The sequence below is a fragment of the Panthera tigris genome, chromosome C1 (genome assembly GCF_018350195.1).
Source record: "Panthera tigris isolate Pti1 chromosome C1, P.tigris_Pti1_mat1.1, whole genome shotgun sequence".
NCBI lineage: Eukaryota > Metazoa > Chordata > Mammalia > Carnivora > Felidae > Panthera > Panthera tigris.
In genome coordinates, this window is record NC_056667.1 from 96,977,947 (window position 1) to 97,005,876 (window position 27,930).

Sequence of the window (27,930 nt, forward strand, 5' to 3'; positions counted from 1 at the left end):
AATGACAGAATTCAGCTCCTTCTCTAAAAATTTTAAAAAGAATAAAACTAACCAAAATATGTATGAAAACAGAATTAAGCATATAAGATGAAATAAATATTACTGAAAACAAAATTTAAAAACTGAATTGAAATGATTTTTCTTTGAGGAAAATATAAACTTTCAAAAATCTAATGGAGAAGATATATACAGAAGAAAACAAATACAAAAGAATTATAAATAACATTACTAACTCTATGTCAGCAAATGCTACATATAACTCTAAGGCAAGTAATTCTGAAACCTAGACTAAATGGATAATTTCCTAGTACAATATGATTTATCAAAAGCAAACTAAGAAGTAAAAACTTGAGGAGACATATTAGCATTTAGAGATTGGAAAAAGCTGCGATTTTTATTTATATATTTTTTGAGAGAGAGAGAGAGAGCGCATGGGAGTGAGCAGGGAAGACAGGCAGGGTACAGGGCAGGGGAAGGGGGGTGGAGAGAGAGAGAGAGAGAGAGAGAGAGAGAGAGAGAGAGAGAGAGAGAGAGGAAGAAGGAGGGAGAGGGAGAGAGAGAGGGAGAATATTAATTAATTAATTAATTAATATCCCAAGCAGGCTACACGCTCAGTGCGGAGCCTGATGCAGTACTTGATCCCACAACCCTGGTATCATGACCTGAGCCAAAACTGAGCCACCCAGGCACCCAAAGCTGTGATTTTTAAAAATTCTAAATAATAAAGATAGTTTTCCAAAGGAATAATGTTTAAATAACAGACCAGCATTCCATTATTATTTAAGCTAATCTAAAAGTATAGTGAAAAAAAGGACAATCTCAATTTATTTTATAAAGGCTAACATTACTTTAATACTAAAACATGATAAAGACAAGGCAAAAGAAGAAAACTGCAAACCATTCTAACATTGATTCTATTTCTAAATAGAATAAGGGTGCCTCTCTCTCTCCTCTCCCTGTCCCCCCTCCCCACCTCTGGCCCTCTCCCAACTGTCTCTCTCAAAATAAATAAACTTAAAAAAATAATATTTCTAAATGAAATGTAAGTAATCATTAGTGCGATCTGTCAAAATGATATTAACTAACGTTTACATTGGAAATTCAAGGATTATTCAACAGCAGAAATACTAACAAAAAACAACTAAAGGAGAGAACCATACAGACACATAAACAGATGGTAAAATGGCACACGATAAAATTCAGATATTAATAAAAACTCTAAGAAATAGAAATAACTTAAATATCAAAAGGATCATTTGACAAACAACCAAACAGCATTCAAAAACAGCAGCAAAACGTTAAAACTGTTCAAGTCAGAAACCACACATCATTTACCAAAGACACAATACAACAAAATAATTGATGGCACAGACTCTGGAACTAGATTAATTAGGTGTAAATTCCAAGCCCATCCCTTTCTCAGTTGTCTGACTTTGAGTTAGTTCCTTAACCTTAAGAGTCTTCTTAGTTTCCCATTTGTAAAATAGGGATAATAATAGTACCTATATCTAAAGGGGTGTTGATAGATTGTGCATGTTAACAAATGTAAAATCTGACACACAGTAAGTACTCAGAAAATGTCAGCTATTATTAGTTACAATTTGTCTCAAAGATTTTTGAGTACCACTGTGTAATGGAATTCTCTGCAAAAATGGAAATGTGCTGTATCTGCTGTCCAATGTAATAGCCAATACAACAGGTAGAAACTGAGCACCTGAAAAAGGGCTTATTGCAACCAACAAAGTGAATCGTTTAGGTTACTTTTAGTTAACCAAAATCTAAATAGCCACTACAGAGGTGCCTGGGTGGCTCAGTTGGTTAAGTGTCCAACTCTTGATTTGGGCTCAGGTCATGATCTCACGGTTCGTGAGATGGAGCCCCACATCAGGCTCTGAGTCTGTTTGGGATTCTCTCTCCTTCTCTCTCGCGGCCCTTCCCTCCCCCCGCCCCATGAACTCTCTCAAAGTAAACAAAAATATAGTAATAAAAATAAAAAATAAAATTTAAATAGCCACAACTGACTAGTGGCAATGGTACAGTACATGCAGATCTAGAAAATGTAAAGTATCTTAATGTTACCTATTTTTTTAAATAGTAAAATTAAAATGATAATTTGACAACAAAATGAATGTACTAAGAAAAAATTAACGGCTAACCAACTTTCACTAATGGTAAAATTAAAAGCAAATCCTCTCCTCAAAGCCCAAGTATAAGGGTGAACAAAATGGACAGACACACATACAAAAACCCATCTATTTCAGAGCACTGGGAAACAACCATTATCAGACCAAACAAGAAGTGCTTATTCTACAAAAACTGCTAGAATTTCAGGTAAAACTGTGGGAGACGCTGCCCTTCTTGCCTGAGAATGATCCCATGATCCCTACTCCCAACCCCAACAGTCTAGCCTGCAAGATCAACAGATTTATTTGAGTGGGGCTGACCATAAAAACAGCAGCTTCAGTGCAATATGAGGCAGAATCAATTAAGGGAGGAGAGCAAATGTGAAAACAGAAGATTTGCCAGCTAAAATTAAAAATCTGTTAGGAAATAACAGCTTTGCTATATATACATATCAAGGTTAGAGTCACAGAGCAAACACCAGTCCAAACATAAAATTAATCCTTAAACAATACAGGTTTGAACTGTGCAGGTCCACTTATAGATTTTCTATATTACTGTACCTGTATTTTCTCTTATGATTTTAACATTTTCTTTTCTCTAGCTTACTTTATTTATTGTAAGTTACAGTATATGATATACAAAATATGTGTTAATTAACTATGTTATTGGTAAGGTTTCCTGTCAACAGCAAGCTATTAGTAGTAAAGTTGGGCGGGAGGGGAGAGTCAAAAGTCATATAAGGATTTATTTTCAAGTGCTCCAGAGTCAGCACCCCTATCCCCCATGTTGTTCTAGGGTCTACTGTATACTTAATATGAGTCACAGATGAACTAAAACTTTCCATACATAACTGGCTAACTAAAAGGGAGACCCAAGAAATCCCAGCAAAAACTAAAGGCCTTGTGAAACTAAAAACTGGCCACAGTTTTGAAAATGTTTCCCAAACCAAAGAGATCAATCATTAGTGGGTGTACATCTAATAGGCTCAAGGTATTTGATAACTAAGGCCCAAAACCAATGCCCAAAGCACAGGCTGACCACCAAGCTATACAAATACAGGAGCAACCCCTAGAAAGCCAGACTAAATAATAAAAATTAAAAAAATGAAAAGAGGCATCAGCAGCTATACACTATACAGAAGACGGATTCCACACTTTACATCTAGGAAAGTTACTAAAAAATATCAACAACTCACAGAAAGATAAAGCAGAATCTGAGTGACTACAATATAGATATGTACATATATATTATCTGTGATGTCAAATTGAGAAAACATTCAAAGAAAAAGCAAAGGGTAACCTAACCTCAGGGGAAAAGAAAGAAAATCAGTCAACTGATCAAGTGAGTCCAGACACTGGAGTTAGTAGACAAAGATTCTGAAACAGCTATTATAAATATTCCCAAGAATGAAAGGAACCTTTCAAAGAATAAATAAAAATAAGATGACAGTGCCTCAACATGTAGGAAGTTGCAAGGGAAAACTAGAAACTATAATAACAACCCACGAAGATGAAAAATATAATACCCAAGATAAAAATTTCATTACATATCTGAGCTCAATAGCAAACCTGAGTGAACCTGTAGACAGATAAACGTATTCAGTCCAAAAAAGGAAAAAAGACCAAAGAAAATGGAACAGATCCTCAGAGATCAACAAGACAATGCCAAGACCCCAACATAAAATTTATAATGGGAGTCCAAGGAGATGGGAGTAAAAATAAAAAGTAGGAAAAACATTTGTAGAAATAATGGCTGAAAATATTCCAAACTTGATGAAATACATTTATCTGCAGATTCAAAAAGGTGGAAGAACCCCAATTAGGATAAACAGAAAGTGAATCACCCCTAGATTATCTCAAACCCAACCTGCTGAAAGACAAACATTTTCAAATAAAATACTGAAAGGAGCAAGAGAAAAACAATTCATCACATATAAGGGAACATATATTGGTATTCCATTATCATCTGACTTTTCATGAAAAACAATGGGAGGCCAGAAAGCAATGAGTTGACATATTTAAAGTACTGAAAGACTAAAACCAGAATTGAATAGCAAGCAAAATTACTCTTCAAAATGAAAGCAAAATAAAGCCATCCTCAGACAAATAAAAATTAAGAGAATGTCCTTAGCATAGCCACCACAAAAAATAATAAAGGAAGTATGTCAGGCTGAAAAGAATTGAAATGAGACCATAATTCAAATCCAGAGGAAGGAAATAAAAAGCACTAATAATAGTAAACATGGTGGAAGACATAAAAGTTTTTTTTTCCGCTTAATTTCTTTAATAGAAACATAAGACTGTTTAAAACAATAATCATAACTGTGCACTGATGGTTTTTTAAACATTTACATAGAATAGTATAACAGCAACAGTACAAAGGAAAGGAATGGATCTATAGTAAAGCAAAGTTTTTATATTTTAACAAAATTAATAAAGTAGTATTCTGAAGAGAGTTACAATAAAGACTTATATTGTAATTGCTAGAGCAACAACTAAAACAAAAACAAAACCAAAGAAAAAAAATTTTTTACGTGTATTTACTTCAAGAGAGAAAAAACAAGCAGGGAAAGGTCAGAGAGAGAGAGAGAGAAACGAAGACACAGAATCTGAAGCAGGCGCTAGGCTCCAAGCTGTCAGCTCAAAGACCAACGCGGGGCTGGAACTCACCAACCATGAGATCATGACCTGAGCCAAAGCAGGACAGTTAACCAACTGAGCCACCCAGGCACCCCAGAGAAAATTTTAAAGTGCATTAAAAATAATGGTAAACAGGGCACCTGGGTGACTCAGCTGGTTGAGCAACCAACTCTTGACTTTGGTTCACGTCATGATCTCAAGGCTCATGAGTTCAATCCCTTCATCACACAGAGCCTGCTTGGGATTCTATCTCCGTTCTCTGTGCCCCTCCCTGACTTGCTCTCTATCCCCCTCTCTCAAAATAAACAAAACTTAAAATATACATATATATTGGTGACCAGGGGCATCTGGGTGGCTTGGTTGGTCGAACATGCAAACTTTTTTTTTTTTTTTTTGAGAGAGAGAGAGAGAGAGAGAGAGAGAGAGAGAGAGAGAGAGAAGGGGGGTGCAAGTGAGCAAGGGACAGAGAGAAAGAGAATCCCAAGAGGGACAGAGAGAGAGAGAGAGAGAAGTGGGGTTCACCCGAAGCGAGGCTCATGTTCACCCGAAGCGGGACTTGAACTCACAAACCGTGAGATCATGCCTTGAATTGAAGTCCGATGCTTTAACCAACTGAGCCACCCAGGCGCCCAAGTGTGCAACTCCTGATCTTGGCTCAGGTCATGGTCAGGCTCCAGGCAGACAGTGCAAAGCCTGCTTGGGATTCTCTCTGCCCTCTTTCTCTCTGCCCCTACCCCCACTCTCTCTCTCAAATAAACATTTTTAAAAATTTACTAGTGAACACAAAGTATGTAGTAAAAAAAAATTGATATAAGAAAACAGCAAAATGGCCAACTTAAATCCAATCATATCATTACTTACATTAAATATAAATGAGCTAAGCACTCCAAGCAGAGAGTGCCAGACTGGATAAAATAAAAAATCCAACTATTTGCTATTTAAATCCAACATTCGTAGATTCAAAGACATAATAAATAGGTTAAAGTGAAAGGAGGGAAAAAGACCTGGAAAATAGTAATCTTAAGAGAGATAAAATGGCTATGTTAACATCAGGAAAAAAGACTCAGATGAGTAATATCATTAGACACAAAGGTAAAATTTTTATATGCTAAAGTGTCAGTATATCAGGAATATGTAACAATTATGAATGCATATGCACCTAACAAATGCACAAAGCAACAGGTAATAGAATGAATGAATGGATGGACAATTCAACAACTTCACTCGGAGATTTCAATACTCATCTCTGTCATCAATATTCTCATCAGTACTCATCGCTCAAGAATTGATAATATTAGTAACTAACCAACATGATGTAACTGGCATATACAGAGCACTCCATAAAAAACGGTACAATATACATTCTATTCACACACGAATGGAACAACCTCAAGGACAGAACATTTATTAGTCCAGAGATGGGCACACCAAGATCCATGGGATAGATCAAGCCCAATCTGTTTCTGTATGGTCTTCAAGGTAAGAATTGGTTTGCATTTTTAAAGAGTTGTGAGAGGTTTTTTTCCTCCTGACACCAAATACCTGGTATCATTTCCAATATTAGAAAACTAATACCGACTGGATGTCCTACAATTCAACCTTGCAGAGTTAGCATTAGACTCCAAAAATTAAGGACTCAGTGTCACAAGACTGCCCCCAGATGTCATCACAAGTCCTAGGTTATCATCGGTACTTATGGCCAACTGCTGATAAATTCAGGTTTCCAAACTCCCTCTTTCAGGTTGAATTACTCATGAGAATGACTCCCAGAACTCAGGAAAAGTTTTTACTTACTATTACCAATTTATTATAAAGGATAGAACTCGGGGGGGCACCTGTTTGGCTCAGTCAGTCAGTACAGCATATGACTCTTGATTTCAGGTTTGTTTGTTTTTTTAACATTTATTTATTTTTGAGAGACAGAGAGAGGCAGAGTATGAGCAGGGGAGGGGCAGAGAGAGAGGGAGACACAGAATTTGAAGCAGGCTGCAGGCTCTGAGCACGCAGCACAGAGCCCGACGCAGGGCCCGAACTCACAAACCGCGAGATTATGACCCAAGCTGAAGTCGAATGCTCGACCAACTGAGCCACCCAGGTGCCCCTGATTTCAGGGTTTTAAGTTCAAGTCCCATATTTGGTATAGAGATTACTTAAAATAAATAAATAAAATCTTAAAAAAAATAAAAAATAAAGGACAGAACTCAGGAACACTCAAATGGGAGAGTTACACAGGGCAAGGTATGGGGAAGCACAGAGCTTCCGTATCTTTTCCAGGAACCCTAGTTCCAACACCTGCTTCAACATGTCTTCACCAACCCAAAGCACTCCAAACACCATTGTTTAGGGGTTTTTACAGATGTTCCATTGCACAGGCACACATTGGCCATTAGTGACATAACTCAATCTCTAGCCCCTCTCCACTGCCCAGAGGTCCAGGAACTTTCAGCCCACCCTCTAATCACAAGGCCAGTTTCTCTTACCAAGCCCCTATCCTGAAGCCATCTAGAGGCCTACTAAGAGTCATCCCCCTAGCATAACGTCAGGTGTGGTTGAAAATGGCTTGTTATGAAAAACAAGATACCATCACCTCAATCACTCTGTGTCAGGAACCAAAGACAAAGACCAAATACATATTTCAAACTGTATGGGGGAAGGAAGGTGGGAGCCACAAAAGAGACTTTATATAGTCTGCAAAGCTTAAAATATATATTATTTGGCTTTTTAAAGAAATAGTTTACCAACAAATCTCAGTAACCTGAAAAGGCTTCAAATCATACACAGTATGTTCTCCTACCATCATTAAATTTAATTACGAAGTAAAAACAGAAAAAAATCTGGAAAGCCCCCAAATATGTGGAAATTTAAAAACAAATTTCTAAATAACCCATGAGTAAAAGGAGAAATCACAAAAGCAATTAGGAAATACTGAAGTGAGGGGGCGCCTGGCTGGTTCAGTTAGAAAATATCATGAGACTCTTGATCTCATGGCCATGAGTTTGAGCCCTACATTGGGTATAGAGAATGTTTAAACTATTAAGTTACCTAAAGACAGACAGAAAGACAGACAGACAGACAGACAGACAGAAAGAAAGAAAGAAAGAAAAAGAAAGAAAGATTTGAACTGAATTAGAAATTAAAACTAATATATGTAAATTCATAGGATGCAGCTAAAGCAGGGCTTAGAGTCCAACAGAACTTTCTGCCATGATAAAAATGTTCCATACCTGCACTGTCCAATGTGGTAGCCGCTGGACATATGAGATTACTAAACACTTGAAATGTGATAACAGTGACTGAGGAACTCAAAATTTCAATTTTATTTAACTTTAATATTAATAAAATTACATATGGGTCTTAGCTACAACAGTTAATAATAGCACAGGCTTAGAAATGTATACCTTTGAAGACTTACACTAGAAAGAAAACACACACACATATATAGACACACATCTAAAACCAATAATCTGAAAATCCCTTTAATAAGCTAGAAAACGAAGAGCAAACCAAAACGAAACGAAGTAGCATGAAATAAAGATCAGAGTAGATATCAATGGAGGGAGGGAGGATGAAACACAAAAACGGTTCTTTGGAAAGACCAACAAAACTGATAAACAATTAGGTGGATGGAGGAGAAGGTGCAGGTAAGGAAGGGAAAGTGGATGAGGGAAGAAGAATGAAAGAGATTGATTTAGAGAGAAAAAAAGAACTAGGATTACTAAAATCAAGAGTGCAAGAGTGAAACAGAGGACTTAACAAGGCAGTCTACAGAAATCAAAAATAAGGGAATATTATAAATGTGCTTATGCTAACAAGATGCACTGCTTAAATGAGCTACACAAATAGAAATTACCAAAACTGACTTAAGAAGAAACAGAGAAACTAAATATACTAATACCAAGTAAAGAAATTAGATTAGTAACTATCAATCTTTTGCAAAATAAAGTTCAGGCCCAGTTGGTTTCAACGGTGAATTTTCTCAAGAAGAAATACAAACTACAGCAAAAAAAAAAACAAAAGCCTTTAGGAAACAGAACACTTTGCAACTCATTTAAAGAAGCTAGTATTGGGGCGCCTGGGTGGCTCAGTCAGGTAAGCGCCCGACTTCAGCTCAGGTCATGATCTCACAGTTCGTGGGTTCAAGCCCCGTGTCAGGCTCTGTGCTGACTGCTCAGAGCCTGGAGCCTGCCTTGGATTCTGTGTCTCCCTCTCGCTCTGGCCCTCCCCCACTTGCACTCTGTCTCTCTCTGAAAATTATAAACGTTACCAAAAAAAAAAAAAAAGCCAGTATTACCTGCTACAAAGACGTAAGAGACAAAGGTATCAGAGACAAAATATCACCAGAAAATTACAGAATGGAGAGAATAGATGTATTAAAAGAGGAGACAAGGATCATTCCCAAATTTCTGGTTTAGGAAATTAGAGTAATTACTCAAGCATATAGTACTTATGAGATTTGCAATCTCTTGAGAGGAGTTCTATTTTAGACATGGTGAATTCAAAATGCATCTGGATCACTTAAGAAAACATGTTAAAGAAGCAATTCTGTTAAACATAACTAGTTAAGTGAGACTGCATAAGGATAATTGCTTATTCTAAACTAACGGCCTGGGGCACCTCGGTGGCTCCGTTGGCTGACCATCTAACTTTGGCTCAGGTCAAGATCTCAGTTTGTGAGCTTGAGCCCCACATCAAGCTCTCTGCTGTCAGCATGGAACCTGCTTGGGATCCTTTGTCCCCCTCTCTCTCTGGTCTTCCCCCGCCCGCACACATGCATGTTCTCAAAAATAAACATTAAATAAATAAACCAATGGCTTGATCAAAGTTCATGTACTCTTAACAGCTTGCCAGTCAATATGTTGTTTTAATTTTTTTAAGAAAAATTATATATACAGCATTTCATATTTTAGAGATTTGAAGGTTTAAATGAGTTGTCTTTATATAACCATTTATACTGTTTGAAATTCTAACCATGTCCATGTTCTACTTTTTCAAAATAATTATAAAAGCTGAACTGGTCAATAACATCATAAATAACCTTGTCCCAAAGACTTTATGACCCATAAATGTTTTCATTTGCAAAAATAAATTATACGGATCGTCCCTTCCATCTTTAAATATTGTTTAAAGTCTCCCAAACTCCAACCTCATTTTCCTTAGACTAAAAATCATTTAATACTTTCTTGCACAGAATAGCAGTTGAAAGCATGAGTTCAATGACTCATGATTCCATAATTTCTCACCTATAAACTGTAAAATGTTAGGACCTAAAGAAATCCTCAATATCTCTACTTCGATCAATGTTGATAAATGTCTGACAATCTAGTGTACAACATGGTGATTCAGAAATTATAACATTATTATATTTGAAATTTGCTAAGAGAGTTGAACTTAAATACATGAGAGGCATCTAGCTGATTCAGTGGGTAGATCTCATGACTCAATCTCAGGGTCAAGAGTCCAAGCCCCTGGGAATGCAAACTGGTGAAGACACTCTAGAAAACAGTATGAAGATTCCTCAAGAAGTTAAAAATAGAACTACCTTACAATCCAGCAATCACACTACTAGGTATTTACCCAAAGTATACAAAAATGCTGATTCAAAGGGACACATGAACCCCAACGTTATAGCAGCATTATCAACAATAGTTCAGTTATGGAAAGAACCCAAATGTTTGTCGACTGACAAATGGATAATGAAGTTGTGGTGTGTGTGTGTGTGTGTGTGTGTGTGTGTGCGTACACACACACACACACACACACACACACACACACACACACACACACAATGGAATATTACTCAGCCATAAAAAAGAATGAAATCTTGTCATTTGCAAGGACGTGGCTAGAGCTAGAGTGTATTATGCTAAGCAAAATAAGTCAGAGACAAATACCATTTGATTTCACTCATAGGTGGTGGAATTTAAGAAACAAAACTGATAAACACAGAGAACAAAAGAGAGGGGCAAACCATAAAACAGATTCTTAACTATAGAGACGAACTGGGGGTTCCTGGAGGGGAGGAGGACAGGGGGATTGGTTAAATGGGTGATGGGTATTAAGGAGGGCACTTGCTGTGTTGAGTACTGGGTGCTGTATGTAAGCGATGAATCACTAAATTCTACTCTGGAAACTAATATTACACTATATGTTAAATAACTGGAACTTAAATAAAAACTTGAAGTAAAAAAGAAGTGGATTAAAAAAAAGAGTTCAAGCCCCATGTAGGATGTGAAGCCTACTTTAAAAAACATGTATGTGAGGTGATAAATGTGGTAATTTAATAGGTTGAAGGAATCCTTTCACAATGTATATGTCTATCAAATAATCATGATGTACACTTCAAATATCTTACAATTTTGCCAACTATTCTTCAATAAAGCTGAAAAAAGGGAAAAAATTCTTAACATCTCCACTCCCTTGATCTTTTTTTTAAATTTTTTTTAATGTTTATTTATTTATTTTTGAGAGAGAGAGACAGAGTATGACCTGGGCAGGGGCAGAGAGAGAGAGACAGAATCCACAAAGCAGACCCCAGGCTCTGAGCTGTCAGTACAGAGCCCGACGCGGGGCTCAAACTCGTGAACCACGAGATCATGACCTCAGCCGAAGACTGACGCCCAACCAACTGAGCTACCCAGGTGCCCCTCCCCTCCCCTGATCTTAAATAGAGAAGACTCTAACTGAAACTGACAGTATTTCTTGGGGCATCTGGCTAACTCAACATAGTACTCTTGATCTCAGAGTTGTGAATTCCAGTCCCACATTGGGTGAAGAGATTACTTAAAATCTTTAAAAGGGGTGCCTGCGTAGTTCAGTTGGTTAAGCGTCTGACATCAGTTCAGGTCACAATCTCACAACTCATGGGTTCAAGCCTCACATCAGGCTCTGTGCTAACAGGCCTGTGCTGGAACCTGTTTTAGATTGTGTGTCTCCGTCTCTCTCTGCCCCTCCCTTGCTTGCTCACTCGCGCGCATTCCTCTCTCTCAAAAATAAATAAAAACATTTAAAAATAAAAAAATAAAATCTTTACAAAAAAAAGAAACGGACATTATTTCTTAAACTATTAAAAAAAAAAATCTGTCCCTCTGTGTCAATGGATAGTAATAGAAAGCTGAACATCTACCCCTATTAGGCAATAACTAGATGAAACAGGCTTGAGGGAGGTATGGCAAGCCATTACTCCAGTTTTCGGTATGCTAACGAAGGTCCCAGGGGGGAACTGAGATTCCAACCCTACCCTGCAAAAAAGGTGGTCTTAGTCATTCTTATGCTTCCTCCTTCCCTGGTATCAGAGGGGATCGATGGAATTGAGCTTACAAGGCAAAAAGTTTTATGAGTTGGTATCTCACTTTCATTGGGAAGAACCTAGAGGGAACTGAAATTCCATCTCAGCCATGTACAACAACGCAGTAAGAGTCAGCACTACATTTGTGCCTGGGATGATTTCAGCAGGGCCCAGCGAGAAGCTGAACATATACACACCTTCAGCCATCATGTCTCCAACAAGACTGGTTGCTAAAACAGATACTATAGGGTCTTGAGAATCAAAATACAATGTCCAACATATCTATAACACACCCTAAAATCACCATCAAGTCAAAAACCAGAAAAATTATAACTTAAATGACAAAGGCAATTGATATATGCTCACATTAAGAAGAATCAGATCGGGGCGCCTGGGTGGCTCAGTCGGTTAAGCATCCGACTTCAGCTCAGGTCATGATCTCACGGTTCATGAGTTCGAGCCCCGCGTCAGGCTCTGTGCTGACGGCTCAGAGCCTGGAGCCTGTTTCGGATACTGTGTCTCCCTCTCTCTCTCTCTCTCTCTGACCCTCCCCCGTTCATGCTCTGTCTCTGTCTCAAAAATAAATAAACGTTAAAAAAAAAATTAAAAAAAAAAAGAATCATATCCTAGAACTGAAAAAGAATTTCAAGAAATCAATATAAAAATGCTTCACAAAGCAATTACAGATTCTCCTGAAACAAAAAAACAGATCAAAGAATAGAACTTATTTTAAAAAGCCAATGGAAGGACACCTAGCTGTCTTAGTAGAAGAGCATGTGACTCTTGATCATCAGGGTTGTGAGTTCAAGCCCCATGTTGGGCATGAAGCCTACAAATTAATAAATAAGTAATCCAAACAGAAGTACAGAAATAAAAAATAACAAAAATTAAGAACTTGATACATGGCCTGAATACTAAAGTGAACACAACAGAGAATGGAATCACTGAACTTCAGACCATATCAACAGAATTTACTCAAAACAGATAGGAAAAATCAACAGTCTCGAGGACTTATGAAACTAAGAAAACAGTGAACATTCATATCATTCTCATCTTGGTGAGTGGAACTTTAAAAGCATTTCAACAAGTAATGGTTCAAAATGTCTCAGATTTGCCAAAAGGACATAAACAAACCTACAGATTCAAAAACCTTAAAAATCCCAAGCAAGATAAACCCAGAGAAATCCACACTAGGACTCATGGTTAAGTTCTGAAAGCCAAAAACAAAAATGTTGAAAAGCAGCTAATGACTGCATAACAGGGGAACACCGATTCATGACAGAGGATATCCCAAGAAAACCATGGAGGCCAGAAAGAAATGGCATAATATTTTTCAAAAGCTGAAAGAAAAGAACTCTTAACCACAAACCCTACATGCATTAAAAGATATCCTTCAGGAATGAAGGCAAATGAAAAACATTCTCAATGAAGGAAAACCTACAAAAATTTGTCACTAGCAAACCTATGCCTAATATACAGCTAAAGGAAGTTTGCTAAACAGAAAAAGAAATGTTAACAGAAAAAACTCTGATCTTCATAAAAGAAAGAACATTATTATGGCTAAGAATGAGGGTAAACATAATACTTCGTTTCACGGGTGTCATAAATCTTATGTGATAGCTGATATAAAAAGTATTAACACTATCTGATAGTGCTATAGAGGAAATATTTAAAAGATAATCATATTTGGGGTACCTAGGTGGCTCAGTCGGTTAAGTGTCTGACTTCAGTTCAGGTCATGATCTTGTGGTTCATGGGTTTGAGCCCTGCATCAGGCTCTGTGCTGACAGTTCAGAACCTGGAGCCTGCTTCAGATTCTGTGTCTCCCTTTCTCTCTGTACCTCCCCTGCTCATGCTCTGTCTCTCTCTCCTTCAAAAATAAATAAAAACATTCAAAAAGAAAAAGACAAACATATTACAAAACTAAAAAGGGTAAAAGGATCTAAATAAATTTAACTCCAAATGGTAATTTGCCAATATATATAGCATATAAATTACAAGTGAGTATTATACTATCTAAAACCACCACTAAGAAACTATTCAAGCACTTTACAGAACTATTAAAAAAAAAAACTATACAAAAGCATCATAATTAAAGATAAAATCTTCAAAAAATATTTAAGTAATCCTATGAAGGCAAGAAAAGAAAAACAGGACTCAAACAAGAAAGAAAAATAAAATAATAAGGGCAGATTTAGAACCTGATGTATCAGTAATTAACTTAAATGTGAAGTTTATTTATTTTTTTAATGTGTATTCATTTTTGAGAAAGAGAGAGAGAGAGAGAGAGAGAGAGAGAGAGAGAGAGAGGGAGAGAGAGAGAGACAGAGCATGAGCAGGGGAGGGACAGAGTGAGAGGGAGACACAGAATCCGAAGCAGGCTCCAGACTCCGAGCTGTCAGCACAGAGCCCGATGCGGGGCTCAAACCCATGAACCATGAGATCATGACCTGAGCTAAAGTTGGGTGTTTAACTGACTGAGTCACCCAGGCATTCCTTGAACAGTTTAAATACATGAATTAAAGACAAAGACTGGCAGAATGGATGAAATAAAAACATGATCCAACAACATACTGCTTAAAAGAAACTCACTTCAAATAAAAACACGTTAAGTACATTGAAAGCAAAAGGATAGAACCACCAGCACCCTGTTCATATAGTAGGGATTTCACCCCTAGAAGTGAGCCACTGGCCCTACCTACAGTTCCAGAGCAATGGGGCTCAGAGAATTTGCCCAACAGGAAAGACAGGCTATAATAAGACAGCCCTCATGTTCTTCCCAACAGGAATGACTTTATTCGAGAAGAGTGTACAAAAGTTCAAACCTAAAGGCACTCTTAAAAAGAGAGGAAATTTTGGTGGCAATTAAGAGGAAGGTAATATCTCTATGAGAACAACAATCTAAAAAACAATTTTTTAATGTTTGTTTATCTTTGAGAGAGACAGAGAGACAGAGTGCAACCAGGGGAGGCGCAGAGAGAGAGAGAGAGAGAGAGAGAGAGAGGGAGGGAGACACAGAATCTGAAGCAGGCTCCAGGCTCTGAGCTGTCAGCATGGAGCCCGATGGAGGGCTTGAACTCATCAACCGTGAGATCATGACCTGAGCCAAAGTTGGACCTTAACCGACTAAGACACCCAGGTGCCCCTATGAGAACAACCTAAACCACAGGCCAGCTAGTTTATGAGAGACCCAAGGAACCTAAAACGAAGTGCTCCTGGGGTCATAACAAAATCTCAAAAACTAACCTCAAAAACTACCTCAGAAAGCAGTCTGAATTTAATTACAACTAACTGTGAAAAAAGTTATATCCCAAGCCACTGTCAAAAACAGAGGAACCAGATCCCAATTAGTAGAGCCTAACAGTTTGATATACTAACAGAGGCAGACAGTTTAACAGAGATCAAGGAAATTGTTACAAAGAGCTCTCCTAAAATCATGATTGACTGATTGATAGATAGATAGATAGATAGATATGCCCAAGATTATGCCCTCTGACAAGAAACATCAGAGGCATCACACTGCAGTAGAAAAGACTTTATTTAACTAAATTGATCCAGTCAAGTCACTATACATACAATAACACAACAACTGTTAGCCCTGGGGGTGGGGAAGATCAGTTTCACAAAAGAACACAGAAATGGAAAAACAAAGGATATAAGACATATAGAAAAAAACCGCAAAATGTCAGGTACAAATCCCAACTGTACGAACAGTAACATTAAATGTGAATGGATTAAATAACCCAACTAAGACACAGAGATTACAAGGCTCAATTTAAAAAACCACAAAAGCGGGGCACCTGGGTGGCTCAGTCGGTTTCAGCGTCCAACTTCGGCTCAGGTCATTTTCTCACAGCTCGTGAATTTGAGCCCTACATCGGGCTCTGTGCTGCCAGCTCAGAGCCAGGAGCCTGTTTAGGATTCTGTGTCTCCCTCTCTCTCTCTCTCTCTCTCCCCCTCCACTGCTCATGCTCTGTCTCTCTCTGTCTCAAAAATAAATTAAAAAAAAAAAAGCAAAAGGACAACATAGTACAACCCAACTACAAGGGTCTACAAAAGACACATTTTAAATTTAAATATAGAGGGGTCCCTATGGCTGTAGAGATTACTAAAAAAAGAAAAGAAAAAAAAATCAGAGCACCTGGCTTAGTCAGTAGAGGATGGCAACTCGATCTCAGGGTCATGAGTTCAAGCACCATCCTGGGCATGAAGCCTACATGGAAAAAAAAAAATCAAATATATAAATAAGTTCAAAGCAGAAGGACAGGAAAAGACGTATTATGCAAACAGCAAACATAAGAAAGCTAGAGTGGCTATATTAATTATACTAGGCAGAATAAAGGCCCTCCAACAAGATTTATCTCCTAATCCCCAGAATCTGTTGGAGAATGAAAGATCAATGTACAAAACTCAATTATATTTTTGTGCATTGAATGAATAATGGATTTTAAGTAAAGAAAAATCAAAAAAAGGGAAAGAAAACAATGTAACTGACAATAGCATTAGAAAACAAACAGAATACTGTATTTAGAAATAAATTTTTAAGTGTCAAAACCCATAATTCTAAAAACCACAGAGACAAACCAAGAAACAAGCTTTTTTTTAAGTGTTTGTTTTAGGTAGGCTTCACACACAACATGGGGCTCAAACTCATAACCCTGGGATCAAGAGTCACATGTTCTACTGACTGAGCCAACTAGGAGCCCCAGAAGACTCTTAACTTGAGAGAACAAACTTATGGTTATCAGAGAAGGGGGGGGGGGAGGGATGGGTTAAATAGGTGATAGGGATTAAGGAATCCACTTGTCATGATGGGCACTGGGTGATATATGGACTTTTCTTTTTTTTTTTTATGTCTATTTCTGAGAGAGAGAGAAGGACAGAGTGGGAGACACAAAATCTGAAGCAGGCTCCAAGCTCTGAGCTATCAGCACAGACACTTAACCGACGAAGCAAGTCAGACACTTAACCGACTAAGCCACCCAGGCACCCCCATATATGGACTTCTGAATCACTACACTGAAGACCTGAAACTACTGTAACACTACATATTAACTGGAATTAAAATAAACACTTAAAAAAATTTAATAATAAATTTTGAAAAAAGACCACAAAACATTTTTGAAACACTATTAAAAGACGATGACCCAGGATCACCTGGGTGGCTCAGGCTTAAACGTCAGATTTTAGCTCAGGTCATCATCTTCATGAGTTCAGGCTCCATGTCGGGCTCTATGCTGACAGCTCAGAGCCTGAAGCCTGCTTCTGATTCTGTATGCCCCTCTCTCTCTGCCCTTCCCCTGATGGCACTCTCGTTCTCTCTCTCTCTCTCAAAAATAAGTGAACATTTAAAAAAAAAAAAAAAAGACATTAAAGACAACCTAAAGGGGCTCCTGGGTGGCTCATTCAGTTAAGTGACTGACTCCTGACTTCAGCTCAGGTCATGATCTCAAGGTTCATGGGTTCAAGCCCTGCACTGGGCTCCAAGTTGTGAACGTGGAACCCACTTAGGATGCTTTCTCTTCCTCTCTCTCTCTCTGTCTCTGTCTCTCTCTCTCTGCCTCTCCCCAGTTCATGGTAGCTATCACTCAGAATAAATGAACTTAAAAAATTTTTTAAAGGCAACCTAAATAAATGTAAAAATACCCTATGTTCATGGATTAGAAGACTTTAATATTGTTAACATGGCTTTACTCCCCAAAATTGGCCTACAAATTCAATATAATCTCTATCAAATTCCTGGCTGGCTTTTTTATAGAAATTGCCAAATTGATGCTAAAATTTATATGAAAACTCAAGGGACCTAGAAGAGCTAAAACAATCTTGAAAAAGAACAAATATGGGGGACTTATTAATTTCAAAATGCTACCAAAAAAACAACCAACAAAAAAAAAAACAAAAAACAAAACACACACACACACACACACACACACACAACCCTTACTCCAAAGCTACAATAAACAATGCTATAGGCAGAAGGATATATATAGAGAGAGAAATCAATGGAATAGAATTGAGAGTCCAGAAATAAAAACTCACTTTTACAGTCAACTTATTTTAGCACTTAGGTTGCTAAGACAATTGAATGGATAAAGAACAATCTTCAATAAATGGTGCTGGGACAATGGATATCCATGTGCAAAAAAGAAAAAAAGAAAAAAGAAGCTGGATCCTTCCTTCCTGCACAAATTTTACATACACAAATCAACTATGTTGTGCTCCAAATCTAAACGCTCAAACTGTAAAGCTCTTAAAAGAAAGCCTAAGAGTACATCTTCATGATCCAGGGTTAGGCAGTGTTGTTTCTAGATATGGCATCAAACACAAGCGCACAAAAGAATAAATACACTGGACTTCATCAAAATTGAGCTTCAGCACAAAAACTTTTGTGCTGCCAACACTATGAATGTAATTAATGCCAATGAGTAGTGCACTTAGTAATGGGTAAAACGGGTGCCTGTGTGGCTCAGTCGGTTAAGCGTCCGACTTCAGCTCAGGTCACGATCTCACGGTCCGTGAGTTCGAGCCCCGCGTCGGGCTCCGGGCTGATGGCTCAGAGCCTGGAGCCTGCTTCAGATTCTGTGTCTCCCTCTCTCTCTGCCCCTCCCCTGTTCATGCTCTGTCTCTCTCTGTCTCAAAAATAAATAGACGTTAAAAAAAAAAAATTTTTTTTTTAATCTAAAAAAAAAATAATAATAATGGGTAAAACAGCAGAATGTTATTTATTTTTTCAACTATAAAAGTTAAGTGTGGGGCCCCTGGGTGACTCAGTCGGTTAAGCCTCCAACTCTTGCTTTTGGCTCATGTCATGATCTCGTAGTTCATGGGATCAAGCCCGGCGCTGGGCTCTCTGCTGGCAGCATGGGGCCCGCATGGGAATTTTTCTTTCTCTGCCCCTCCCCCACTCATGCGTGCATACTCTCAAAATACATACACATTTTAAAAATATAAAATTTAAAAAAAAAGTTTCTGTAGCAAATGATACCACCAAAAACCTGAAAAATAACCTACAAGTAGAAGATACATGCAAATCAGAAGTAAGGGTCTACTATCCAGAGCCTACAAAAACTGACAATAATGTCAAGTAAGCCAAATAAATAATAAAAGTCCTTTCTTCAAACATTTCTTCAAAGACAATATACAAATACAGTACACACATGAAAAAATGTTCAAAATCACTAGCTATCAGGAAAATACAAAACACCAGGATGACTAATTAAAAAGGACATAATACTAGTACAGCCACTATGGAAAACAGTATAAGGTTCCTCAAAAAATTAAAAAATTGACATATCATATGATCCAATAATTCCACTATTAGGTATTTACCCAAAGAAAATAAAAACACTAATTTGAAAAGATACATGCGCCACTATGTTTACTGCAGTGTTATTTTTAACAGTCAAAATATGGAAGCAACCCAAGTGTCCATCCATTGATAGATGAATAGATAAAGAAGACATGGTACATATGTGTGTGTGTGTATATATGTGTGTATTATATGGCACATATATACATGTGTATATATGTACACGTGTGTATATACAGGCACATACACACACACATACATACATACATACATACAATGAAATATTACTCACCCATAAGAAAGGATAAGATCTTGCCATTTACAATATGAATGGACCTAGAGGGCATTATGCTAATTGAAGTAAGTCAGGCAGAGAAAAACCAATATCATGATCACACTTCTATGTGAAATCTAAAAAATGAACAAACAAAAAAGCAGAATCAAACCTACAGAGAACAAAGTGATGGTTGCCAAAAGGGAGGAGGATGGAGAGATAGGCAAAATGTGTGAAGGGAAGCAAAAGATACAGCTTTCCCATTATGGAATCAGTAAATCACGGGAATAAATCACATTATAGAATGAATAAACCTTGAGAATAAAAGGTACAGAACAGGGAATAGTCAATGGCATTGTAATAGCATTGTATGATGACAGATGGCAGCTACACTTTTGATGAGCACAGCATAACCTATAAACTTGTTGAATCACTAGGTAATACACCTCAAACTAATGTAACACTGTGTGTCAACTATACTCAAATTAAAAAATAAGACATAATAACTGTTGTCAAGACTATGGATAAACTGGAACCCTCATACACATTGCTGATGGGAACGTAAAATGGTGTAGCCATGTTGGAAACAGCATGGCAGTTCCTCAAAATATTAAATATAGCTAGAATACAACCCAGAAATTCTACTCTTAGATATGTGTATGTATGTATGTGTATACACACACACACACACACACACACACACACACACACACAGATGAAAACATATGTTCAGTAAAAAGTTGTAAAAAAAAAAATGTTTGTAACAGCATTATTCATGAGTCAAAAGAAAAAATTCAAATATCCATCAACTGATGAATAGGTAAACAAAATGTGTTACAGTCATAAATAATGGAATACTATTCAGCCTAAGAAGAAATGTACTGACATATATTACAGCCATGTATGAATTTCACAAACTTTTTGCTAAATGAAAGAAGCCAGCCACAAGAGACCATATATTCCTTCTATGATCCCACGTATATAAAATGCCCAGACTAAGCAAATCTGTAGAGACAGAAAGTAGATCAGTGGGTGTCTGGGAGATGATACTGTGGGTAAATACAAAATGACCACTAATGGGTACATTTCTTTGGGGGGCAATAAAAATGTTCTCTAAAATTGACTGTGGTTGCAAAGCTCTGTGAATATACTGAAAAGAGCTACATTTCAAATGTGTGAATTATATCTCAATAAAGCCCTTATATATTTTTTAAAGAGAGGTTATATTAATATCAGATCAAACAGATTTCAGAACAAAAAACAAAATAGTATCTCCAAGATACACTTTAAAATGAAAAATTAGGGGCGCCTGGGTGGCTCAGTCGGTTAAGCGGCCGACTTCGGCTCAGGTCATGATCTCACGGTCCGTGAGTTCGAGCCCCGCGTCGGGCTCTGTGCTGACCGCTCAGAGCCTGGAGCCTGTTTCGGATTCTGTGTCTCCCTGTCTCTCTGCCCCTCCCCTGTTCATGCTGTCTCTCTCTGTCTCAAAAATAAATAAATGTTAAAAAAAAATTTTTAAATAAAAAAATAAAAAAATAAAATGAAAAATTAAATCTTGCCACTTACACAAAATTTTTTATTCATATTTGCATAGGATCAGGTCTCATTATTCACAGTAGTTATGTTCTATCAAGTCGCTACAAAAAATGAATTACCAGATACTGAATTATCACTAGGGGACATACAGGGTTAGGTTCCTACAAGCCTCTGGTCACAAGATTTTCATCAGCCAATTAACATATAAGCTTGTCTTATGTGTATTTCTGTTTAAACACACTTTAATATATATTCTTGGTTCATTAACACTGAATTCAAGCTAACAGCAGTATAACTCCAATCACACTATAAATGCCTAAGTGAGGCTTATCTAAGATGTATTTTCTCCATAAAGCGCACATAGCCTCTTGTATTTAGGAAAACTAGAGCACTTCAGCTTTATGCTTGGGGGTCATTTTAAACAGTGAAACCACCAGGGGCGCCCGGGTGATACAGTTGGTTGAGCATCTGACTTCGGCTCAGGTCATGATCACGTGGTTTGTGAGTTCAAGCCCCCATCAGGCTCTGTGCTGACAGCTCGGAGCCTGGAGCCTGCTTCGGATTCTGTATTTCCCTCTCTCTCTGTCCCTCCCCCGCTTGTGCTCACTCACTCTCTCAAAAATAAATGCTAAAAAAAAATTTTTTTAAGTGAAATCACCAACAAAAAAGCACTAAAATGAGAAAAACAGCATAAAACAGAACACCAGAAGGATATTAGTTTCCATTATGAAAGCCGAAAGGACAGAGCATCACCTTGTTCTACCCTCAGCTGTGGTAAAATATATAAACACAGAATTCGCCATTTTAACCATGTTCATGTATCCAGTTCTGTAGCACTAATTGCATTCACAATGTTGTGCAACCATCACCACCAAAATGTTTTTCACAGTGAGTGACATTTTACATTCATACCAACAATATACAAGGGTTCTAATTTTTCCAAATCCTTGCCAACACTTTCTGGTTTTTTTATTAGAGCCTACATCTCGGTAGATGTGAAGTCGTATTTTGTAGTTTTGATTCACATCTCTAACAACAAATGACCTTGAACATCTTTTCATCTGCTTATTGGCCACATGTACAGCTTCTTTGGAGAAACTATTCAGATCTTTGGGTCACTATTGGACTTTGCCTTTATTATTAGGTTGTAAGCATTCTTTATAAAAAAAAAATTTTTTTTAACGTTTATTTTTAAGACAGAGAGAGACATAGCATGAACGGGGGAGGGTCAGAGAGAGGGAGACACAGAATCTGAAACAGGCTCCAGGCTCTGAGCTGTTAGCACAGAGCCCGACGCGGGGCTCGAACTCATGGGCCGTGAGATCATGACCTGAGCCGAAGTCGGCCGCTTAACCGACTGAGCCACCCAGGCGCCCCAAAAAAATTTTTTAACATCTATTCATTTTTGAAAGACAGAGAGAGACAGAGTGCTAGTCAGGAGGGGCAGAGAGAGAGGGAGACACAGAATTCGAAGCAAGTTCCAGGCTCCAAGCTGTCAGCACAGAGCCCGATGCAGGGCTCCAACTCACCACAAGATCATGACCTGAGCCACCCAACAGACTAAGCCACCCAGGCGCCCCTGTAAGCATTCTTTTTAGATTCTAGGTACTAAACTCTTATCTGATATATAACCAACAAATACTTTATGCCATTTATAAGTTGTTTCTTCACCTTCCTGAAAATGTCCTTTGATGTACAAAATTTTAATTCTGGATGCAGTACAGTTTACCAATTTTTTCTTTTGTTGCTCATACTTTAAGTATCAGATCTAAAAATCTGCCAAATCCAAAATCATGAAAATTTACTCATGTTTTCTTTTAAGAGTTTTGTGGGTTTAGCTTTTATATTTAGGTTTTTAATCAATTTGCAATTAATGTTTTTATTTGTTGTGTGGTAGGGATCCACCTTTGCTCTTTTGCATGTGGAAATCCCATTGTCCCAACATCGTTTGTTGAAATATTCTTCCTTCCCCCACTGAATGGATTTGGCACCTTTGTCAAAAATCATTTGGATATACTGGAAAAAGAAATAAACTATTAACATATGTTATATGTTGAAGGAGATAGGCACTGAATGAGGACAAGGAGTGGGAGGGAGACTTTTCACTATTAAATTTTGTACGCTTTAACTTGTGAGCCATGTGAAAGTACTACTTAATCAAACACCAAAATAAATTCAGGTTTTAAAAATACAATTATTTGGCAAGCCACAGAATAGGATGTATATCTGACAAAGGACTCATGCTTAGAATATATAGTGAATTCTACGGGGACACCTGGGTGGTTCAGTTGGTTAAGTGTCCGACTTCAGCTCAGGGCATGATCCTGTGGTTCGTGAGTTCGAGCCCCAAGTCAGGCACTGTGCTGACAGCTCGGAGCCTGGAGCCTGCTTCGGATTCTGTGTCTCCCTCTATCTCTACCCCTTGCCTGCTCATACACTGTCTGTCTGTGTGTCTTTGTCTGTCTCTCTCTCTCTCAAAACTAAATAAACATTTAAAAAAATTTAAAAAAAAAAGAATTCTACAAAAGCACTGGGAAAAAGACAACCCACAGGACAAAACACAGGTAACAACTTCAACAGACAAATCACAATAAAAGATATCCCAAGGACAATAAACATACAAAAAGATGCTCAATTTTACTAATCAACAGGGAAATGCAAATTAAACTACAACGTTATACCATCAGAATGGCTAAAATGTCAAAAACAGATAATACCAGGCATCAGTAAGGATATATAGCAATTAAAAATCTCAGAACAGTGCTAGTAAAAATATAAATTGATAAAATCACTTCAGAAAACCGTTTGGCAATTATCTAGTAAAGCTACACTTATGTGCAACCTATGTTGTCCACTGTAAGATATATAATCAAGAGAAATGTGTCCATATATTCACCAAGAGACAGAGGCAGAGCTTCATGAACACGTTCATAATAAGAATCTATAACATATTGTATCAACTATGACTTAATTAAAAAAAATACATAAACAACTCAAACGTCCATCGACACTTGGGTGGGTAAGAAAATTTTTAGCATATTCATACAACAAATGCTGTGAAGATAACTGAATAAAGTACATTCACAAGCAACATGAATAATCTCATAATGTTGAGCAAAAACAGTTAAAAACTGGTACATACTGCTAGTACCACTTAAAGTTTTAAAACAGGCAAAATTAATCTGGTGTTAAAAGGTAGCATCGGGGGCGCACAGCTGGTTCAGTCGACAGACCATGGGACTCCTGATCTCAGGGTTGTGAGTTTGAACCCCATGTTGGGTGTGGAGATTAAAAATAAAATCTTTAAAAAAAAAAAAAAAAAAAGGCAGGACCATAGGTAGTGACCGGAAGGGGACACAGAGGGCTTATAGGGTGCTAGCAATGTACTATTTCTCATTCTGGCTGCTGGATTTATACAAGTGGGTTTACTTTATGTGTATTACCTAAACTATATAGAGTTTTATACCTTTAGTTTATGTATATTTCCATAAAACAGTTACTTTAAAAGATACATACATCGGGGGGCAACCGGTGGCTCAGTCGGTTAAGCATCCAACTTCAGTTCCGGTCATGATCTCACGGTTTGTGGGTTCAAGCCCCATGTTGGGCTCTGCACGGATAGTGTGGAGCCTGCTTGGGATTCTCTCTCTCCCTCACTCTGCCCCTCCCCAACTTGTGCTGTCTCTCTCTCAAAATAAATAAACTTTAAAAAATAATAAAATTAAAATTACATATATCGTTAAAATTACATTGGTCTCCTATCAGAGAACTACTCTGTATGAGTAAATCTGTTTACTACCTTGGCCATGCTCTCTACTGAAAAGACAAGATCTTCGGAGAATTTTCTCTGGCATCAAACTGACTTCATCCCAAGCTCCTGCAAGGATAAGCAGTCTAAGCATGTTGCGCCAAGTTTCACACTACATTAAATGACCCGCTGGAATCAACAATACATCTAACAGGCATCAAATGTGCAAATGTAACAAAAATAAACTTCACACAGTTCAAAATCTGGCAGTAGAGGGGCGTCTGGGTGGCTCCGTCAGTTGGGGGTCCAACTTCAGCTCAAGTAATGATCTCACGGTCTGTGAGTTCGAGCCCCACGTTGAGCTCTGTGTTGACAGTCTGGAGCCTGCTTCGGATTCTGTGTCTCCCTCTCTCTCTGCCCGTCCCCTGCTCACACTCTGTCTCTATCTCAAAAATAAAATAAAACATTAAAAAAAAAAAATTTGGCAGCAGACCTGTGAAGAGCTCATGTGTAACGTGCTATGAGCTCCAGTCATCCAACTCCATCTTTAACATGTAAAACCTTGAATGTTTGGGAAGGTTTGGGTGTTTGGAAACCTTGAGTGTTTGTGGAAAGAAGAGGTAGGTAAATTTCAGAACTATATTATGTAAGTTTGGTACAGAATTATTAAAATGCTGAAGGTACCTATATCACAAATTAAACAGGCTTTTGTGAAGTTGCAAGCCACCATTTATTCAGCATTTCAATAAACTTAGCAAACGTGACCACACAATTCATAATTTGAAAATTCTCTCGCATTTCTTATCTAAGAAGATGGTAAAAACAATATTGATCATTCTAATGATACTTGATTCTTATTAAAATATTACAACATAGCTTACTGAAATACCCTAAAGGCAAAACTTTTACCTAAGACTTTAGCTTTTAAAATTATAAAGTCAAACTAATTGTATATTAATTATATCCACCTCAAATAGAAATGACCAATCAGATTCTAAGTTAGGACAAAGGCAGAAGACTGACTGCCTATCTGGTAGTATTTGGCCAGGATGGAGTATGTTTTAAATTCAAATTTTACTGTTTTTAGGCTAGCAAGCTTTGATATTACATGTCTTATACTAATTATCTACCTGGCCCCTAAAATCATCTGTCTAAGCCTATGCTATTTTTCTCCACATGGGAAAGTATGCATTTACGTAAATCTTATATTTCTGCCTCAGTGACCTCATTTGTTTTTTTTGTTTTTGTTTTTTTCAAAAAATTGAGGGTATTACCTGAGAGAATTTTTATGAGTAAATAAGATAACATGAAAAAGTTTTAACTTGAAGCTGACATTCTTTTATAGATAAGGAACATGAAGTCTAGTCAGATTCAAATAAACTTGTTCACATCTAATTCTCCCTGCTACCAAGGTTCATTTCACATATCTATTTTATTATATACCTCACAACACAAGGTGATTCTCACCAGAGAGCAGTATTTCATATTTTAAGAGGATAGCTGAAACGCTCTCCTAATCATTACTGTCAATTCTTCAGACTCACTTCAGGTTCATCAACAAACTAATACAGTTACGTGATTCTAAGTGCCCTACTCTCATGTCTGCTCTATTCCTGATGAAAAACTGGTATAGATCTTTTGAGTGACATCAGTTTTTTGCAAAAGTATTTACTATGTGAAGATTAGTTTTTAAGTTATTCCCCAGTGACTGGAAAAGAAATCAGCGTATAATTTGGATATTAGCATTCTATCAATAAACCCTAGTCGGATAACAGGTCAAACTGTTCCAAAATTCTTATTCTGGCAGTTATTTGTGATATTAGAAAAAGAAATATGGAATTCTCATTTTTTTTTTATTTTTTTAGTGTTTATTTATTTTTGAGAGACCGAGAGAGACAGCATGAGCGGGAAAGGGCAGAGAGAGAGAGAGGGAGACCCAGAATATGAAGCAGGCTCCAGGCTCTGAGCTGTCAGCCCAGAGCCCGATGCAGGGCTTGAACTCACAGACCGCGAGATCATGACCTGAGCCGAAGTTGGACGCTCAACCGACTGAGCCACCCAGGCACCCCTGGAATTCTCATTCTTCCAAACCCATTGTGGGCAACAGGTCAAGATGTACATACCACACTCATTCAAACCCGATTCATAAGCAATGCCTAATACTTCTCACCACATCTAAACATGGGACGTGACATCAGAAGGCATAGTAAAGCTTTGCAAAGACACAACATCTGACATACTATATAAATACTATGGTAACAAAAGAAAACAAATTTCCACAATTTTTATTCAAGAAATTCAAAATATAATAATAAAGAAATTTAGTAAACTTAGTATTACTTTCATAAGGTAAACTCAGTAAAGTTTTTTGTAATATAGGTCTAAAGAATTACAAAACTTTTTGGGTGTTAACATTCTGCCTAACTGGGAGGACCTAATTAACTTGCCATCAGTAAACAGGTTTCCTTGCCTGGTTAATGAATAAACCATTCACAAACTTACATTGGTTTCATTTTTTTTTTATTTTAAAGAAATTCTATGATGAGATATTCCATTTTAAATTCTCTGATTTCTCCATCCTTTCCTTTCCCTGCGAGTTGGGGATATCATGACCAGTGCTTGGTCTGCTATTGTCCACATATGTACTCCTTTAGTTGAGCCAGAGTAAAAATACACAATAAAGACTTCGCCATCCAACTTGAATTAACCCACACTCTACTATCTTAAAGGTGTGACAACTGAAATCTACTTTTCTCTTCTTTGAAATGATAGGTACACACTGGTAATTAAAATATTTTTATAAATGTCGTGCGATAGCCACACATATGCCTAGCAAGCTGTAGCTGCATCACCGCAATTTGTAGTACACCAAAAAGAAGCACAAAGCAGTAAGTCCACATAGTCTTTGTCATACTAGTCATCTGCCACTGTAGCATGAAAGCAGTCACAGACAATACATAAACAAATGGGCACTGCTATGTTCCAAAAATTTTATTTATAAACACAAATTTGAAT

General features: G+C 37.5%; 1 protein-coding gene across 4 annotated transcripts in view; it reads right to left on the bottom strand.

Annotated features, from left to right (window-relative positions):
* Positions 1-27,930, bottom strand: part of TRIM33 (tripartite motif containing 33) — a 130,586-nt gene that overhangs the window by 87,440 nt on the left and 15,216 nt on the right. The window contains exon 1 of one of the 4 annotated variants that reach the window (XM_042993776.1): positions 24,967-25,232. The exons of the other annotated variants lie outside the window; for them this stretch is intronic. Within the exon in view, the coding sequence (XP_042849710.1) occupies positions 24,967-25,069 (103 nt within the window). The 5' untranslated portion in view covers positions 25,070-25,232. Of the gene's footprint in view, positions 1-24,966; positions 25,233-27,930 lie in introns of those variants that run through there. 4 annotated transcript variants of the gene reach the window in all.